Genomic DNA, 19,365 nt, shown 5'->3' on the forward strand with positions numbered 1-19,365 from the left:
CTGATATTTTCCCAACAGATACTAAGGGTATGTCTGGTCTATGATCTATGAACTTCATGTTTATCATTTTGATTGAATGCGCTGACAAATGCTGTATCTTTAAGAAATGGGGGGTGATGGGAGAAAAGGTGTGTGGTAGAAGGCCTGTTGGTTTGCACCAGAACAGAGAGTAATGCCGCTCCTGAGTCTGTCCGTGAGGTTTATTTATTGAGAATTATTATGTAAATGTTTGTTTAGATTTGTGTTATGTGTCAGGTGCACCTCTCAAAACAGCAAGAGTATACCGTTCTAAGGGGGATTTCCAGAATACATTGTTGGACAGTTCCCTTTCTTACCTCACGGTGAGATCAATATTTTTTTCCTTGTTGATTTTATTGACACACTGATATTCTTTACTTTTTAAGGCTGGTGACGTTTTCCTTTGTGTTGGATTATAACGACTGAGTCTCACGCTCTTGCAACCGTGTCACGGGGCAGATCGGATTTCTATTGGACTGAATTGTGTACAGGGCGGGATTTGGGATTTTAAACAGACAATTATTGGGTGTTTTTAGGGTGCGCTCGTAAATTCAGTCTGGCAATCTACTCCGAATTCAGAGCACTAGATCTGAGTTTTTCAGAGCGCAGAATAACTGATGCATTCACGAACGCTCAAACCCTGTTGAATATGGCCGGTGTCAGTAAACGTAGGCAAGAAAGCGTAATTTAATTGTTGCCAGCAACACAGTTAGTCACCAATGCTCTAGATAACATGAAAACAGTCTAAATAGCTCTGCTAGGGCGCGTAAACTGGTCAGAGTGAGGGTTTCTCTCATTTGTGTTTAGAAGTAGCTAGCAAGCTAGGCAACTAAAGCCAGTTTGCTTGGGTGCTTGACTGACGTGAGGTCAGAACGCTCAGAGCGTCCAGGGGTGCGCTATGAACGCTCTGAGAGTGAAACGCTCTGGATTTACAAACGGACAATATAACAATGCTTTGAATTTACGAACGCCCAGAGCGCACTCTTAACACGCACTCTGGCACTCCAGATTGAATTTACGGACACAACCTTAGTTATGGACTCACAGGTTTGGGTCATTGTGAAAATAGTGTTTTTTGTTGTCTTTGCCTGAACGTTGATGCAATATAATTTTGAGTTTGGCACTATACTGTTTGAGTGACTTATTTTGTTCCAATTTCTTAAGGTGTACAAAGAAAAAGGCTTCAGTTTCTTTAGTTATTTTCCGTTTTTTATAGTTTGAACCTGTTTTATCTAGCCTTTTATTGCTGTGAATCAGACACCGTTACAGGCTTATTAACATACACTGCTCAAAAAAATAAAGGGAACACTTAAACAACACAATGTAACTCCAAGTCAATCACACTTCTGTGAAATCAAACTGTCCACTTAGGAAGCAACACTGATTGACAATAAATTTCACATGCTGTTGTGCAAATGGAATAGACAACAGGTGGAAATTATAGGCAATTAGCAAGACACCCCCAATAAAGGAGTGGTTCGGCAGGTGGTGACCACAGACCACTTCTCAGTTCTTATGCTTCCTGGCTGATGTTTTGGTCACTTTTGAATGCTGGCGGTGCTTTCACTCTAGTGGTAGCATGAGACGGAGTCTACAACCCACACAAGTGGCTCAGATAGTGCAGCTCATCCAGGATGGCACATCAATGCGAGTTGTGGCAAGAAGGTTTGCTGTGTCTGTCAGCGTAGTGTCCAGAGCATGGAGGCGCTACCAAGAGACAGGCCAGTACATCAGGAGACGTGGAGGAGGCCGTAGGAGGGCAACAACCCAGCAGCAGGACCGCTACCTCCGCCTTTGTGCAAGGAGGAGCAGGAGGAGCACTGCCAGAGCCCTGCAAAATGATCTCCAGCAGGCCACAAATGTGCATGTGTCTGCTCAAACGGTCAGAAACAGACTCCATGAGGGTGGTATGAGGGCCCGACGTCCACAGGTGGGGGTTGTGCTTACAGCCCAACACCGTGCAGGACGTTTGGCATTTGCCAGAGAACACCAAGATTGGCAAATTCGCCACTGGCGCCCTGTGCTCTTCACAGATGAAAGCAGGTTCACACTGAGCACATGTGACAGACGTGACAGAGTCTGGAGACGCCATGGAGAATGTTCTGCTGCCTGCAACATCCTCCAGCATGACCGGTTTGGCGGTGGGTCAGTCATGGTGTGGGGTGGCATTTCTTTGGGGGGCCGCACAGCCCTCCATGTGCTCGCCAGAGGTAGCCTGACTGCCATTAGGTACCGAGATGAGATCCTCAGACCCCTTGTGAGACCATATGCTGGTGCGGTTGGCCCTGGGTTCCTCCTAATGCAAGACAATGCTAGACCTCATGTGGCTGGAGTGTGTCAGCAGTTCCTGCAAGAGGAAGGCATTGATGTTATGGACTGGCCCGCCCGTTCCCCAGACCTGAATCCAATTGAGCACATCTGGGACATCATGTCTCGCTCCATCCACCAACGCCACGTTGCACCACAGACTGTCCAGGAGTTGGCGGATGCTTTAGTCCAGGTCTGGGAGGAGATCCCTCACGAGACCATCCGCCACCTCATCAGGAGCATGCCCAGGCGTTGTAGGGAGGTCATACAGGCACGTGGAGGCCACACACACTACTGAGCCTCATTTTGACTTGTTTTAAGGACATTACATCAAAGTTGGATCAGCCTGTAGTGTGGTTTTCCACTTTAATTTTGAGTGTAACTCCAAATCCAGACCTCCATGGGTTGATAAATTGGATTTCCATTGATTATTTTTGTGATTTTGTTGTCGGCACATTCAACTATGTAAAGAAAAAAGTATTTAATAAGATTATTTCATTCATTCAGATCTAAGATGTGTTATTTTAGTGTTCCCTTTATTTTTTTGAGCAGTATATTTTGAGGCTACATTTGTGCAACCTGTCAGTGAGAGTGCTGTACCAATTTCACTGGTACGTGATAGTAGTTCCCCAACAATTAAATGTGTATAGGGGCAGTAGCACGTACATCTTGGTGGGGCAAACAAAAAAAACTAATGTTTAGATGCATGCCAACAAAGCCACAACACAACATTAAACAATACATTAATTGCACTATAACGGTGATAAAGCTATCCCAACAGCAGAGTCACAACAGCAGTCCCACTACCTTACCATTACTACACCTGGCTATCAGCGGAGCCTTGTCTGGCAGCAAAACAGTTAATTCAGCCTCATTTACTGCCTTTAAAAAAAACATGGCTGATATGGCTGACTTGCTTATGTAACCGATGTGAAATGGCTAGTTAGTTAGCGGTGGTGCGCGCTAATAGCGTTTCAATCGGTTGACGTCACTCGCTCTGAGACCTGAAGTAGTTGTTCCCCTTGCTCTGCAAGGGCTGCGGCTTTAGTGGCGCGATGGGTAACGATGCTTCGTGGGTGTCAGTTGTTGATGTGTGCAGAGGGTCCCTGGTTCAAGCCCAGGTTGGGGTGAGGAGAGGGACAGAAGCTAAACTGTTACATTGATGCTGTTGACCCGGATCACTGGTTGCTGCGGAAACGGGGGGTGAATGTAACCGATGTGAAATGGCTAGTTAGTTACCGGTGGTGTGCGCTAATAGCGTTTCAATCGGGTGACGTCACTCGCTCTGAGTCCTGAAGTAGTTGTTCCCCTTGCTCTACAAGGGGCGTGATGGGTAACGATGCTTCGTGGGTGTCAGTTGTTAATGTGTGCCGAGGTTCAAGGTGAGGAGAGGGACGGAAGCTATACTGTTACACTTAAACAAATGTGGTTTCTACTGACAATTGAGATGTACAAACTATGGCATAAGGGGACTACAAGCGATAAGGGGCTCTCCGTAATTTCAATTGAGACATTAATGAGCGAGCTACAGTAGGATGGACATAGTCAGCGTAACTATTTGTTCAGCACTTTTGAAATGTACAGTGACAGAATTCAGAATATGGGCCGTTCTTACAGTATTCTCCCTATACACTAATTCAGAACTGTAGGACAAATAAATGGGGCATATAAGCAGACAATGATCCATATAAGCTCTTACAATATTTGATTATGACATTTCTCTAACACATGTACACCACCAAGTCAGAACAGTAGGCTAAGTTATGAGGGGAAAAGGGACCAAATTATAAGGGTGAGGCACATGGGCTACTAACAGCTTACTACACAACATACATTTGGTATTACTTTCTTAGCTACAGTATACATATCTCCCTGGCATATTACATCATTTATGCAGCAGCATACAAGACATTTTTGGACTCACCTCTGATCAGTCCAATCATTGATTTGACATAATTTTATCTGTGGCCAATGACCTTGAGCCTTCTTGGATGGACACTTCTAATGTAACTATGGCAGCACCCAAGGGGCTTGAATTTTCAAGCTCTCCCCGTTGATTTTGCGGTGATGTAGTGTCCCCTTGAGTGACAGAACACTGAGCCAATCACAGCACAACTAGAAAATATGACCAAGCCCTACGCTCTCTATTTTCTGCTGGCTGCCCCTCCACCACAGAAAGCACTGAGCTAGGCTCAGCAAGCAAAAAAGAGAATGTTTGTATGCGGCTTTATTAACTAAATGTTTTAATATATTTTTTATATTGTTTGCAAACTGATATGTGACATGTATTAATGACAAAATAACATGCAAAACAGGGAAAAATAAATAAAAATGACAGGTTGCCACGAGAAGTGCACGTGATATAAAATACCAACATGTTGTATTTTATTTATATCACTTGCACTTGTAAAGGCCTTAACAAAGGCTTCCAAACTGGCATTCATGCTGTAATATGTGAACACATTACCTAGCAGCCAACCTGCTTGCACCAATCCCATGCAGTTATGGTAAGATATTGTAAAATACAAACCCTATCTCCCCTCAATGAATTTCATAATCCATCCATTCATTAATTTGTTACAATTACTGTAAAAATATTACATAATGTACTGTACTGTTTTACGGTAACTTGCAGGCAGCCAGTTGCCCGTAAGTTACTGTAAAAACAACAGTAAAAAATATTTGTGAGTATTGGACACCATAAAATACAGTGCGTAACATACTGTACCTATTTCACAGTAATTTACAGGCAACTGGCTGCCTATAAGTTACCGTAACAAGAACAGGAAAGGATTTACAGTGCATGTAATTATTTTATGGGTAGACATTCATCTGGACTTGGGAAGAAGATTTGGTAAAGACATCCATCTGCAAGTTTATGATGATCTTTTTATGTTTGATAATCCAAGATTCTCCACTAACTAACAGCATGTGATTCATTTGTTTAATTCTTGCTAAATATTACATCTATAAAATGAAATTAAGAACACTATCATTCAATATTTTTAAAGGTTTGAATTAAATTACTTTGCCACATTGAATAGTAAGGTCAGTAAGAAAAAGAAAGTAATTAAATATGTTGATACTCTTAAGCTTTTCAAATGTTGGCTATTTGAATGTAAAACTGTGTTTTTGTGTTTATCAGTTTGTGATGTTTTGTGTTCATTTTGAAGGATGTATAGATTTTTGTAACATTTTAATTTGAACCCTTCATATTTTGTACTAAGTGTACGAAATATTAAGAACACCTTCCTTATATTGGGTTGCACCCAAATCAAGGCAGGAGAGGAAGGGTTGTGAGGTCTCAAACGTTTTGTTATAGCTCGCGAACCGCTGAATCACCGAATACTGCCCCGCTCTGATTTACATGACTCTGCTCAAAAACCCTGCTCACATCTCGCGTGACTCTGTCTCTGGCAACCCCCTCCCTTCTCGCTCTCTTTCTTCCAGCCTGTCAGTGCCGTAGCTAGTACAGGAGGGTGACAGTCCTCCCCTAGACCCAGCCTGCAGTACCCTGACCGAGGCTTGGAGACCTTTTCCCCCCCGCTCAGCCATGGCTACTACTATCGTTACATCCACACGCTTTACAGATGAATACCAACTCTACGAGGAGCTTGGGAAGTAAGCGACTGTCGCCGTTTGCTAACGTTAGCTTGCTAATGCACAGTGCCTTGCTGTCTTGTCTTTCCTTCTCCCCAACCCCGTATGCTAACTCGCTCCTTCTTTAGCCAGCTAGCTAGCTGCGATAGCTTGACCCTATTGTCTTTTGCTGGTTGTTGACAGAAGGCGGCTAGCTTGCGTGTCGTAGGTTAGGGACAGAGTTTACAATGTATGTATTTAATGCACTTTGTGTATATGCGATAGCACAACTAGCTAACAATAACGTTAGCGTGTCAACGCCTTGTCTTTTGGTCTGCTGAAAATTGCCAGGCAGGAAGCGTTTGAGCGAAAACACTGACATTTGCTGGCACGGCACGTTGCGTTAGCAGCCTGTTTGACTGTGCTGAATGTTAGCATGTATGATAACTAGCTGTCTGTGGTTGTACAATATTAGGTAATTTGTCTAAACTGCGGTTTTAACTAGCTGTGTATAAGTCTGCAGCTGATGTGTCGAACATAGACCTATAGTTATAGCCCACACGGCCTCCTCCCAAAGCGAAATTGTTTGCACATTACGTAAAACCCTGCACGCCTTCATACAGCAGCCGTAAATATAAATGCCATAAGTAGCATTATAAGCCCCCTAACACACGCTATGTCGCTGTGGCTTAAAAGTACAAGGGTGAGCGTGATGCGGTTTCTCAGAATCTCGATGGCTTTTTTTTTTTTTCTGAGAGAACCGGGACGTTTTATTATTATGGGCATCTGTCGGTGGCTCGATCCTCTCGACTCTGATGGTTGTTTTGTATTCCTATCTCTTTAGCCCCAGACCCTGGGTATAGTCGCAGTGTCTGGGCGTCTCTCTGGCATTCTATTGATCCATGATTGGTTTATCAGTTCACACACCTGGGCCGTGTTGAGTAGTGCAACGTTCAGTTAGCAATGTATGTAGAACAGTTGCTTCTCTGACATGTATGCTACTCTTATCATGATCAACAAACAGTCTAGTCATATAGGAAGAACAACCAGAGTATGGCAGTGTGCCCAAAAGGCCCAGACCTCTTGGTACATACTATTATAATCTATCTATAAACATATGCCATTTAGCAGATTTGATCTAAAGGTACTGCGCACATACATTTGTTATCGGTGGCCCTAGTGGGAATCAAACCCACATCTGGTCTTATATTTGTCATGCTATACTAACTGAGCTACCCAGATACTGTAGCACTAACACAGGTAGATGTTGGGCTACAGAGTGGCTGTTTCCAGTGAGAGCTGGGAGAGTCGTTAAACCTGCTTCTGTTTGTCCTCTAATTTAGGTGTGGCCAACCCTCCTGGAGGGCTACTGGCTTGGGTCTGCAGGGTTTCACCTGGTTCCAGCGCTGCTCTAACACACCTGTTACATTTAACTAGCTTGTATCCTAATCAAGACTGAGCTGCTGTGTGATAGAGCAGGGTTGGAGCAAAAGCATGCTCACCCAGTAGCACTCCAGGAGAGAGTTGGCCATCCTTACTCTGTTGTACCAGTCAAGTTTGGAGACACCTACTCTTTCAAGGGTTTTCTTTATTTTTTACTATTTTCTACATTGTAGAATAATAGTAAAGACGTCAACTATAAAATAACACATGGTATCATGTGGTAACCAAAAGTGTTAAACAAATCAAAATATTTTATATTTGAGATTCTTCAAAGTAGCCACCCTTCGATGACCGCTTCGCATGCTCTTGGCATTCTCTCAAACAGCTTAATGAGGAATGCTTTTCCAACAGTCTTGAAGGAGTTCCCACAAATGCTTTAACTTCACTCTGTGGTCCAACTCATCTCAAACCATCTCAATTGGGTTGAGGTCAGGTCATCTGATACATCGTCATCACTCTTTCTTGGTCAAATATCCCTTACACAGCCTGGAGGTGTCAAAAAACAAGTGATAGTCACACTAAGTGCAAACCAGATGGGTTGGTGTATTGCTGCAGAATGCTGTGGTAGACATGCTGGTTAAGTGTGCCTTGAATTCTAAAAAAAACACTGACAGTGTCACCAGCAAAGCACCCCCACAACATCATGTGCTTCACGGTGGGAACCACGCATGCCTTGATCATCCGTTCACCTACTCTGCGTCTCAGACACGGTGGTTGGAACCAAAAATCTGAAGACAGATTTCCGGCCGGTGTAATGTTCATTGCTGATATTTCTTGGCCCAAGCAAGTCTCTTCTTCTTATTGATGTCCTTTAGTAGTGGTTTCTTTGCAGCAATTGGACCATGAAGGCCTGATTCACGCAGTCTCCTCTGAACAGTTGATATTGAGATGTCTGTTACTTGAACTCTGAAGCATTGATTTTGATTTGAGTTAACTAATGAACGTATCCTCTGCAGCAGAGGTACCTCGGGTTCTTACTTTCCTGTGGTGGTCCTCATGAGAGCCAGTTTCATCATAGCGCTTGATGGTTTTTGGGGCTGCACTTGAAGAAACTTTCAAAGTTCTTAATTTTTTGTCTTGATTGAATTTCATGTCTTAAAGTAATGATGGACTGTCGTTTCTCTTTGCTTATTTGAGCTGTTCTTGCCATAATATGGACTTTTAACATGGTACACCTGTTAATTGAAATGCATTCCAGGTGACTACCTCGTGCACATTCATCTTCTGCACATCTATCACTCCAGTGTTTAATTGCTAAATTGTAATTATTTCGCCACTACGGCCTATTTATTGCCTTACCTCCCTAATCTTAATTTGCACACACTGTATATAGACTTTTTTCTACTTTATTATTGACTGTACGTTTGTTTATTCCATGTGTAACTCTGTGTTTGTGTCGCACCGCTTTGCTTTATCTTGGCCAGGTCGCAGTTGTAAATGAGAATTTGTTCTCAACTGCCTACCTGGTTAAATAAAAGTGAAATCAAGTTTTTAAAAAGCTGGTTGAGAGAATGCCAAGAGTGTGCAAAGGGTGGCTACTTGATGAATTTCCATTATAAAATATGATTGGATTTAACACTTTTTGGTTACTACATGATTCCTTATGTGCTATTTCATAGTTGATGTCTTCTATTATTCTACAATGTGGAAAATGGTACCCTTTTATTTTTATTTTTTTTAAACCTTGAATGAGTAGGTGTCCAAACTTTTGACTGGTACTGTACATACACTAGTACTGGTGTCTAGACTTTAGTGTACACTACAGCCAATCTGATCCTGGTCTGCACTACTACTGGTTTTCTCTACTAGGCCTACCTAGTAGTTAGTTGATTTATTGCCCAATCTAATGCCATTAATTAAAGTCCGCTTGCTCACCAGGGATGTCTTCAGTAGGGAACAAAGTAGCAAACTTTTTGCAATGGGAAATGAAAATGTATTTTCTTATTGGACTAGATCCAATAGTAGCCTACCTTTTTAGGTTCAATTTATTTTGAAAAAGGTTCTTGTGCCGACTGAACATGACCTCTGTGTTGTAGATCTGGATCCGCACCAGATTAGAGGGGAAGGAACAACCAGCAGTGCTGTAGACCTGTATTTGACAAAGAGCTCTGCAATCTGGGTGTCCAACCCTGTTCCTGGAGAGCTACCTTCCTGTATGTTTTCGTTCTGACCCCAGTTGTAGCTAACCTGGTTCATTCTATCAACCAGCTAATTATTAGAATCAGGTGTGTTAGATTAGGGTTGGAGTGAACCTACAGAATAGTAGCTCTCCAGGAACAGGGTTGGCGAGCCCGGCAGTACACTGTCAATTTCATTTTTATGGCTCCATGCTGTGTATCAGTGTTGATGGCCAATCCGTGTGTGTGTGTTTGCTTGCTTGCTTGCCTGGGCGTTAGTATACTAAATGTCAACCCCCCCCCCCGACCCAGAACTGATCAATGCTTGCCTTGTTTTCAGGGGAGCGTTTTCAGTGGTGCGCAGATGTGTGAAGAAGTCATCAGGTCAGGAGTTTGCTGCCAAAATTATCAACACCAAGAAACTCTCAGCCAGAGGTAATACACACACACACAAACAAACAGCGAGAAAGAGCGGTCAGTGATAGATTTGTGTGTGGGGGGGGCGATCCCTGTGAGCTGTCAGTGATCTGCTGTACAAATTGGTGACTGTCAGATGTCTTAAGAGTTGACCATGAGTAGCTAATGTGTTTGGGTAATCTCTTGTGACAAATGTTATCATACATTCTAACTTTGATAAAATATTCTGCGTACTCAAGATTTTGGTTCTGAGATTGTGTGGGGGGAGGGGGTGGTAGGTTATGTGGTAGCTATGTTTACCAAGGAGGCCGTGCTCCACTGTGGGCTGTAGGCATACGGGGCCATGACTTTTCTCAGCATACAGACCTTTCTCTCTCTCTCTCTCTCTCACACACACACACACACACACACACACACACACAGACAGTGTGTCTGGGGACTGTGTGCTGCCTCAGCTCAGAGCTGCCCTCCTCTGCAGTCAACACGCATTCTCGCTCGCCCGTTCTTTTTTTCTTTTTTTTTCTGTTCAGTTTGAGCAGTCCTGGCTTTTTGCTTCATACCCGTTTTCTCGATACCCCTCCTGCTCTCTCTCACTTCCTCCCACCCGTCAGTAGCTAGCGGATTGGTCAGTATCAAGGCTAATCCAGTTAGCCCCTGATGAGATGTATATTTAGTCTAAGAACCCACGGATCACACACACCTCCCTGTTAGCCCCTTCGTTCTCTGTGCGTGTGTGCCTGCGTGTGTGTTAATAGTGTCACATTAGGGAAGGTATTTTGTTTCAGAATACCATCTAGTTTCAGCAATATCTATAGGCTTTTCATGGTTGCAGTCAAATGCTAAGCTTTGTACAGCATTTAAGTGTGTGGGGGGGGGGGTCAGAATGGGAGGGACTCAGACAGTCTTGCAGTGATCTGTGTCTAGAGACTGAGAGGAAAGGTGGAGGGAGATGCAGACAGAGGAGGAATAGTGAGAAAGAGAACATTTGGAGATTAGAGGAATAGCCATAGATGGGTGGGTTGTTCAGCAACAAAACCGATGCGTACGCAACCCTTGGGGGAAAACAGATGGGGTAGGCTTAGAATCAAAGGATTGTTGACACCATGTCAACTATATATCCTCTCAATGAATATTGGAAACGTGAATATACTTTCACAATGAGCCCTTGTCTCTCAAATACGTCATTACAGTTCTTGGTTAGCTAGCTAGTGAATTTGAGCCATATTAGCGTAGACGTGACATACGTCAAAACAAGACATGGAATCAATAACAAGATGCAACGAGCTACCTAAGATTCACCACGTCAGCTTCTTGTCATCGTTGCTAGCTATCTGATCATCCAGAATCATAACACACAACCAAGTGCCTCTGCGTTGCACGGCCATCGTTTTTGTGACGATGTCAGGCAACCCGTCTATACGTAGTGTGTACACACCGGTGGCAGTGTGCCTGGTAGGATTTCAGGATTTAAGTGTCGTTTTTAGCACCATTGGGCCTGTTTGACCTAGCGCACTGCCCCATGGGTAATAAGTCTCTTAAAGCTCCGCTAAACACTGTCATAATCTGAGGCAGGCTAGTGGGGTGTGTGTGTGTGTGTGTGTGTCTGTCTTGCCTCTCCTTCTCTCCCTGATGTAACATGGCTATAGGCCCGCCCCCCGGTGGAGCAGATGGCCAATTAGAGAACAGCAGGAAGTGCCAGTAATGAGTTACCCTGCAGCACTCTTTGTCCCATCTACTACCGCCATACACACATGCATTGTGCACGTCCATACACACATCAAGAAATAATCAAATGAATCAGCAAAAGCTGTAGTATGCCGTGCTGAACACGCACCACACATGCAATGGGAAGTTGTGATCCTTTTTCTAGGGTTGGGTGGTAAACTGTAAACTATATACCGGTATTTATTCATTCACAGACCAGATTTGATTTTTACTTTACTTTCTACATTAGTTTTTTTATATTTCTTATGTTACATTAAATAATTCACTAATGACTCTAAAAGAGGATTGAGAAGATTTTCGCCATTTTAAATTAAAAAAAATGCTTACAACTGAACTGCTAGCTAACACAGCAAGTTAACAACTTCTGGAGGGCAATCTTTCCAAATGGATCCCAGAAAATCGTTTGACTACCCCTAGTGGCGGAAGTAAGAACTGAAGTTGAAGCAAAAATGCCTTCTGAGGAGAATAATTATTCTGTCAAATAGAGGCATACAAAAGAAGAACCTGACGGTGTGTAAATGTTAACAAATTAGTGCAGCAAATTAAGACATTTATTGACATGCTTGAAGTGAATGCTGGAATTGAACAAATAACTATGCAAATGGCAACCATTGGTTCAGTACCAGAGTTTGAGTCGTCTACAAAAGAGGATTTTGATTCCTAAGCAATGTTCTACAAATAGGAGTACTTCAACGTCTGTTTTGTCCTATTATTTTTGGTTGAACAGTATAATGCAGTCAGAATGGAGAAAGCCCATTAACCACTTAGAATGAATTTGTTACCATGCACTACCCATAAAGCATATTTGGAACTGTTGTATTCAGAAACACCAAATGCTGTCAAAAATGAGCAACGCAGTGATGATATTTTGGCAATTACGCCCAGCCCTACCTCTTTACAAATGGAAAGGTCAAATAATTATCTCTCGCTCTCTCTATGCGCCAGTAGTGAAGTGAGACAAGTTTCTGTACTTTTTCCCTTTGCAGAAGGGGGGAGAGAATCTATAGCCTACATGGGGAGGAGAAAAAGGAGAGGGGTAGTGGGAAAGATGGAAGGGGAGAGAGGCAATCGGGAATGGAAAGAGGTAGAGCAGTGATGGGGGAGGTGGAAGGCTTAAGAAATAGTAGAGGGAGGCATGGGGTGGTAGAAAGGTGGGAGAACTGTGTGTTTGGTTTGTAATGCTGGTTAGCAGCAGTATAGGAGTGCCCCATTTGTTTGGCTGAAAATTATAACGTGAAGAGAAGGATAGGTGGGTATTGCAGTGTGTCTGCACGTGGGTCTAATTGTGTGTGTGTGTGTGTGTTTGTTTGTTTGTTTGACAGGGTTTCAGATGATGAAATTGCCAGTTCTTGAGTTTAAGATATTCAGTGTTGCAATATCAAATAGTCAGATTTAATTCATGTAAATAAGTGCTGTGTCTGTGTGCATGCTCTCTCTTTTTTTGGAGCTCTGTAGCAGTCACACCATCTGACTCACTCTCTATGCCGTTGCTAGGTTTACCCCAGATCACCTCTGACCTCTCGCAACCGCCTTGCTAACAGTGACGACGAGGGGCGGGGGTGTGTGTATGTGTGTGTTCCAATTTCATCATGTGTCCCCTGCTAGACAAAGTGCTGGCATAGCAATGTTCCACAGCTGGAGCTGCGAGTAACCTCCACAAACATTCACACCTTATACAGTCTTGTATATAACTGTCTCGCTCACTCTCTCTCTCTTATATATATATATATATATATATATATCTCTTTCTTTTAAGTGAAATAAGCTTCCCTAACAGTTTTTAATTATTTTTATTTTTTTTGGTCTTCTCCTCAGATCACCAGAAGCTGGATCGAGAGGCCCGCATCTGCCGTCTTCTCAAACACTCTAACATAGGTTTGTCGTCTCTATTTCTCTACACTCTTAAAGGTGCTAAAAGTAGAATAATATAGGGTTCTTTGACTTCTTTGATAAAATATTTTTGGTACTTGGTAGAACCGTTTGCAGAGTGTTCTACCCCTCTATGAAGGGTTCTACAGAGAACCTTTAGCTTATATTTCCTAGTAAACTCTTTATGACGATACATTACATATAATATAAGGCTGTTCTTTGAAGGCTGTTCTTTGAAGGCCTTGTTATACCCTAACAGGGTGGTCTGAAGCTCCTGGTTTATAGGCCACATCAGGCCTGCAAGTCACGTCATGCTGGCTTGCAAAGTGATGTGTAATTCCAACTGGACTCCAGCCAAAGTAAGGATATCCAACAATTGGAACTTTTAAACGTAGAGTCAGCAATATGATGTAGACGCACAAAGTAAGCAACATTGTGGGTCAATTTCTGCAACGACTGAAAGCGTTGGAGCGCAATGCTAAACTTCTCCACTTGCTCAGATACTGTGTTTGACTGTGAGAGCGAAGTCTTGCATCTTGCGCATCGCAATAATGTTTCGCTGACTACCTTTAATCACCCGCAACCTGGATTCAGAATGACTGCTAGAGAGGGCAGATTGATTACTGAGACTACCTAAATCATCTAAAGTGGAACAACTGTCTCAGTAACGGGTTTAATAAATACAACTACTAACCGATTGGATTAGAAAAATCTATGTTATTGATCTTTGTGTATCATAAGATGAATCAACCAATCAATGTACATACAAAAAAAAAAGATATTGAAATAAACAATTCTGAAAATTAACCTGCAATAGAACATGCTGGGTAATATGATAATGATGCGTGTGGTTTGGAGTGTATTACTCAATTCAGAGTATGGATGTTACCCGTTAATCCGTTAGCCGCTGAAAACACATTTGACCTGTCATGCTTATCAGTCTATAGGTTCATTTCCATAATTTTGTGGAATAAAATTGCTGCTTGTGTATTTTTGAAACCGGCTTTTATAAGCCTAGTCATTGCGCAACCAATAATAATTCTAAATGCAATCGTGTGTTAACGTTGGTGGCCACCATTTTTAAAAGGAGCTATTTTTATTTCTCAATCTCCGCTCGAAATTAAGGCGCGCCTCCCATTCGCCATATGGGTGCATAGTCAACGGTAGGCAGGCTGTAGCCTATCAGCGCATCACCCACCACTTTACAATGTGAGCTTGAGGCAGTATAATTGTTTGAAACGTCAACGGTTTACTTTACTTCAAATAATGAGGCATGTCTTACTTTTGCTTCAGAGTAGCCTGGCTAAAATCCAACCATAAATGTGGATTATTTTATAAAAACTTCCTCCAGCCATTAACCAGCGTTTCTCTCCTGTTCTATTGGTTTTCATATCAACTTTCTTTCGTTGTCCAGAAGCCAAAGGCACAATCTTTGTCATATTAGCAACCCATCCTAGTTGCTGCTATTAGATTCCCCGTCTTTAAAAGTTTCTAACAGAGATGTATCTCAACTGCTCGCATTAGGTGTGCTGTTTAGAAAAGTGTGTAACTCGAATTGTATTTTTGCAAATGGTTGAAAATGACATTTAATTTGTTGCTTCATTACAGGAGTTGCATGTTCAATAATGGGCTATAGCCTTTTGAGTGAGATTGTTGCATGTTTCCAATAAGCTCTTAATGAAAAATGTCCGGTCCTTGCGTGCATGCATAGTATCAGAGAGGAAGAGGCAAAGCGAGAGGTTTCATTCTCGCCAAAATAAGCCCAATGCGTTTCTATGGGCCTAAGCTTGTCGCCTGCCTTCGCGCCTTGTGACGACTCCCATTGTTAGTGGGGAAACATAAGCGTCTCGTCATTATATACTAGAGGTCGACCGATTAATCGGAATGGCTGATTTAATTGGGGCCGATTTCCATGTTTTCATAACAATCGGTATTTTTGTACACCGATTAGCCTTTTTTTTTCTAGAATTAAAAATAAAATAAATAAATTATTTAAAAAGATGTTTATTTTATTTAACTAGGCAAGTCAGTTAAGAACACATTCTTATTTTCAATGATGGCCTAGGCCTAGGAACGGTGGGTTAACTGCCTTGTTCAGGGGCAGAAGGACAGATTTTTACCTTGTCAGCTCGGGGATTCGTTTTTGCAACCTTGGAGTTACTAGTCCAACGCTCTAACCACCTGCCTTACATTGCACTCCACGAGAAGCCTGCGTGGCAGGCGGACTACCTGTTACACGAGGGCAGCAAGAAGCCAAGGTAAGTTGCTAGCTAGCATTAAACATATCTTATAAAAAACAATCAATCTTAACATAATCACTAGTTAACTACACATGGTTGATATTACTAGTTTATCTAGCGTGTCCTGCGTTGCATATAATCGATGCGGTGCCTGTTAATTTCTCATTGAATCACAGCCTACTTCGACAAACGGGTGATGATTTAATAGGCGCATTTGCGAAAAAAGCACTGTCGTTGCACCAATGTACCTAACCATAAACATCAATGCCTTTCTTTGAAATCAATACACAAGTATATATTTTTAAACCTGCATATTTAGTTAATATTGCCTACTAACATGAATTTCTTATAACTAGGGAAATTGTCACTTCTCTTGCGTTCTGTGCAAGCAGTCAGGGTATATGCAGCAGTTTGGGCCGCCTGGCTCATTGCGAACTGTGTGAAGTCCATTTATTCCTAATTAATTTGCCAGAATTGTACATAATTATGACATAACATTGAAGGTTGTACAATTTAACAGCAATATTTAGACTTAGGGATGCCATCCGTTAGATAAAATACGTAACGGTTCCGTATTTCACTGAAAGAATAAACGTTTTCGAAATGATAGTTTCCGGATTCGACCATTTTAATCACCAAAGGCTCGTATTTTTGTGTGTTATTATAATTAAGTCTGATTTGATAGAGCAGTCTGACTGAGCGATGGTAGGCACCAGTAGGCTCGTAAGCATTCATTCAAACAGCACTTTTGTGCGTTTGCCAGCAGCTCTTCGCAATGCTTCAAGCATTGTGCTGTTTATGACTTCAAGCCTATCAACTCCTGAGATTAGGCTGGTGTAACCGATGTGAAATGGTTAGCTAGTTAGCGGGGTGCGCGCTAATAGCGTTTCAAACATCATTCGCTCTGAGACTTGGAGTTGTTGTTCCCCTTGCTCTGCATGGGTAACGCTGCTTCGAGGATGGCTGTTGTCGATGTGTTCCTGGTTCGAGCCCAGGTATGAGCGAGGAGAGGGACGGAAGCTATACTGTTGCACTGGCAATACTAAAGTGCCTATAAGAACATCCAATAGTTAAAGGTATATGAAATACAGATCGTATAGAGAGAAATAGTCATATAATAACTACAACCTAAAACTTCTTACCTGGGAATATTGAAGACTCATGTTAAAAGGAACCACCAGCTTTCATATGTTCTCATGTTCTGAGCAAGGAACTTAAATCTTAGCTTTTTTTACATGGCACATATTGCACTTTTACTTCCTTCTTCAACACTTTGTTTTTGCATTCATTAAACCAAATTGAACGTGTTTCATTATTTATTTGAGGCTAAATTGATTTTATTGATGTATTATATTAAGTTAAAATAAGTGTTCATTCAGTATTGTTGTAATTGGCATTATTACAAAAAAACAAAAAAACAATTGGCCGATTAATCGGTACCGGCTTTTTTTTGGGGTCCTCCAATAATCGGTATATAATTCAAATGTAGGGGCGGCGACTCAGAATATTTTGGGCCGTGGTTTGTGCACAGCTCTTTTTGTGCAACTGTGAGTGAGTCATTCCAGTTTAACTAATCTGTTATGCTATTACATACAGTGCAGAACCTTATCCCTCTGCAAAGAACCCTTTTGAACCCTTTTTTTCAAAGTGTGTCTGTTGATCTGTATGTCTGAGTGCATCTCTCTCTGTCTGGATGTCTGTCTCTGTATTTGTTTGTCTACTGGTTTTATTTTCAAATTGAGGATTAGAAAATGTCATCTATTTGAGGACAATAATTATTGTTAAAATCAGTTTGGGGGGGGGGGGGAGAAATGACCAGGAGGAGAGAACAAAGGAGGTAGAGGAAGAGAATATGAGAGTGGAATGAGGCCATACCAATGAGTCAAAGAGAATTTTGGGCTGTCTCCTTCATTTGTATCCCTTTATCATGTCTCCCTCTACCTTACTGCCTCTTTTTCTTTTTTTCCAGTGTCCCAGATTGCTCTGCCCCTCAGGCATGGTCTCCTTCCTTTTCTCACGCTCTCCCTCTTCGTTCTCATTTTTTTTATACTTCTCTCTCTCACCCTCTCCTCATTTGGCCCGTGCTTCTATAAACTTTGGATAAAGAGAGAGCGAGAGATGCAGGGATAGTCATATGAGCACATGTACTGTACTTGCTGCAGGGCCGACCTGCTTCTTATTGCACAGCAAATGTACCTTTTACATCACCTTGAACCTTTAAACAAACCATACAGTAGGTCAGATTTAGAATCACAAACTGAGCCCTAGCCACTAGCCTGTAATATTCCGCTTTTAAATATCTCAATTCTCTTTCTCTCCCTCTTCTCCACCCCCTCTCCCTTTCTCTAGTGAGACTACATGACAGTATCTCGGAGGAAGGCTTTCACTACCTTGTCTTTGACCTGTGAGTATAACACACGCATACATTTCAGGCTTGTGAATGAGCTTTATTATGTGTGATAACAATCATGTTCTCTCGCTCTTTCAGGGTGACGGGAGGAGAGTTGTTTGAAGACATCGTTGCTAGGGAGTACTACAGCGAGGCTGATGCCAGGTGGGCAATCCCTATTTACTGTTACTGTGCCGCACAGTGCCGGTCAAAACCGTGGGAGAGTGGCGTGATTTGACGTGGCGCGCACCCACACACAGGCTGACTGGGTTTCCTTGTATTCATGTCTGCTGCATTGTCATGTCTTGTTATCCCTCTCTCCTCCCTCTTCCTATATATCCTATAACCCTTTCTCTTCTTCCCCTCTCATCTCTCCCTCTTTTCCTTTGTTTCTTTCTTATCTCTACTCCCTCTCTCTTCCCTCCCTCTCACTCTCTTCTCCTCAATCTTGCTGTTAGGTGATTCTCTTTCTTGCATTAAGGGACGTGTCCATGAAATAATTTGATTAGTGCTGACCAGGGCTTTAGACTCACACACTACAAGCCACATGGGGTCAGCAACACCCCCTTCCCAAGACTGATTTGACCTTTCACCTCTGAGCCTCACAACCAGCAGACTGTCTTAACAGTATTTCTGCTAGGTTGCTTATCCATTTGAGGTACTTGGGAAGTCTCAAAAGAACATAGGCCAAGTTGGTCAAATGCTTATGAGGGGGTACTCCAGGCATAGCAAAATGTGATATGGGTACAGTAATGGGGGAAAAAAAGGTTAAAAGCCACTATTGTAATAAATCTGTCTCACTACTTTGCCTCTTTCTTTGTCAGACCTGTTGAGCTTTCTGTACAAACCAGGCATGTGTTTAGTGATGAAAGGATGACTGATTGTTCTCCTTTTCTCACGCTCAACCCCCTTCTCTCCCTTTCCTCTCCAGTCAGTGTATCAACCAGATCTTGGAGAGTGTCCAACATATCCACCAGCATGACATCGTCCACAGGGACCTCAAGGTGTGTTTCTGTGGTGTGCGTGTGTGTTGCTATAACTACCACACACACCTCTGTTTGTGGCCATGGCAACGGACTGCTCTCATCTCCCTCTCGCGCTCTCTCTTTTTACTCGCTCCCCTCCCTTTCACAAAGGCCCACTCTCTCTCTGTTTACCTCTCTAGCCCTCATCTTTTCTCACTGCCTCTTTTTTTTTTCACTCTCTTCTGCACTAGGGGTATGAACATTTAAAATGAAATTGGGTTTGTTAACATAAAAAA

At 42.4% G+C, this 19,365-nt stretch overlaps 1 protein-coding gene across 12 annotated transcripts in view; it reads left to right on the forward strand.

Annotated features, from left to right (window-relative positions):
* Window positions 1-5,711: 5,711 nt before the first annotated feature.
* Window positions 5,712-19,365, forward strand: part of LOC106589429 (calcium/calmodulin-dependent protein kinase type II subunit gamma) — a 37,520-nt gene continuing 23,866 nt past the window's right edge. For all 12 annotated transcript variants that reach the window (XM_014179403.2, XM_014179408.2, XM_045710205.1 and 9 more), the window contains exons 1-6: window positions 5,712-5,946; window positions 9,805-9,899; window positions 13,422-13,481; window positions 18,065-18,119; window positions 18,204-18,269; window positions 19,036-19,108. In XM_014179403.2, the coding sequence (XP_014034878.1) occupies window positions 5,879-5,946; window positions 9,805-9,899; window positions 13,422-13,481; window positions 18,065-18,119; window positions 18,204-18,269; window positions 19,036-19,108 (417 nt within the window). In that variant the 5' untranslated portion in view covers window positions 5,712-5,878. The remainder of the gene's footprint in view (window positions 5,947-9,804; window positions 9,900-13,421; window positions 13,482-18,064; window positions 18,120-18,203; window positions 18,270-19,035; window positions 19,109-19,365) is intronic.

This window comes from Salmo salar, chromosome ssa28, assembly GCF_905237065.1.
Source record: "Salmo salar chromosome ssa28, Ssal_v3.1, whole genome shotgun sequence".
In the NCBI taxonomy this organism is placed as follows: domain Eukaryota; kingdom Metazoa; phylum Chordata; class Actinopteri; order Salmoniformes; family Salmonidae; genus Salmo; species Salmo salar.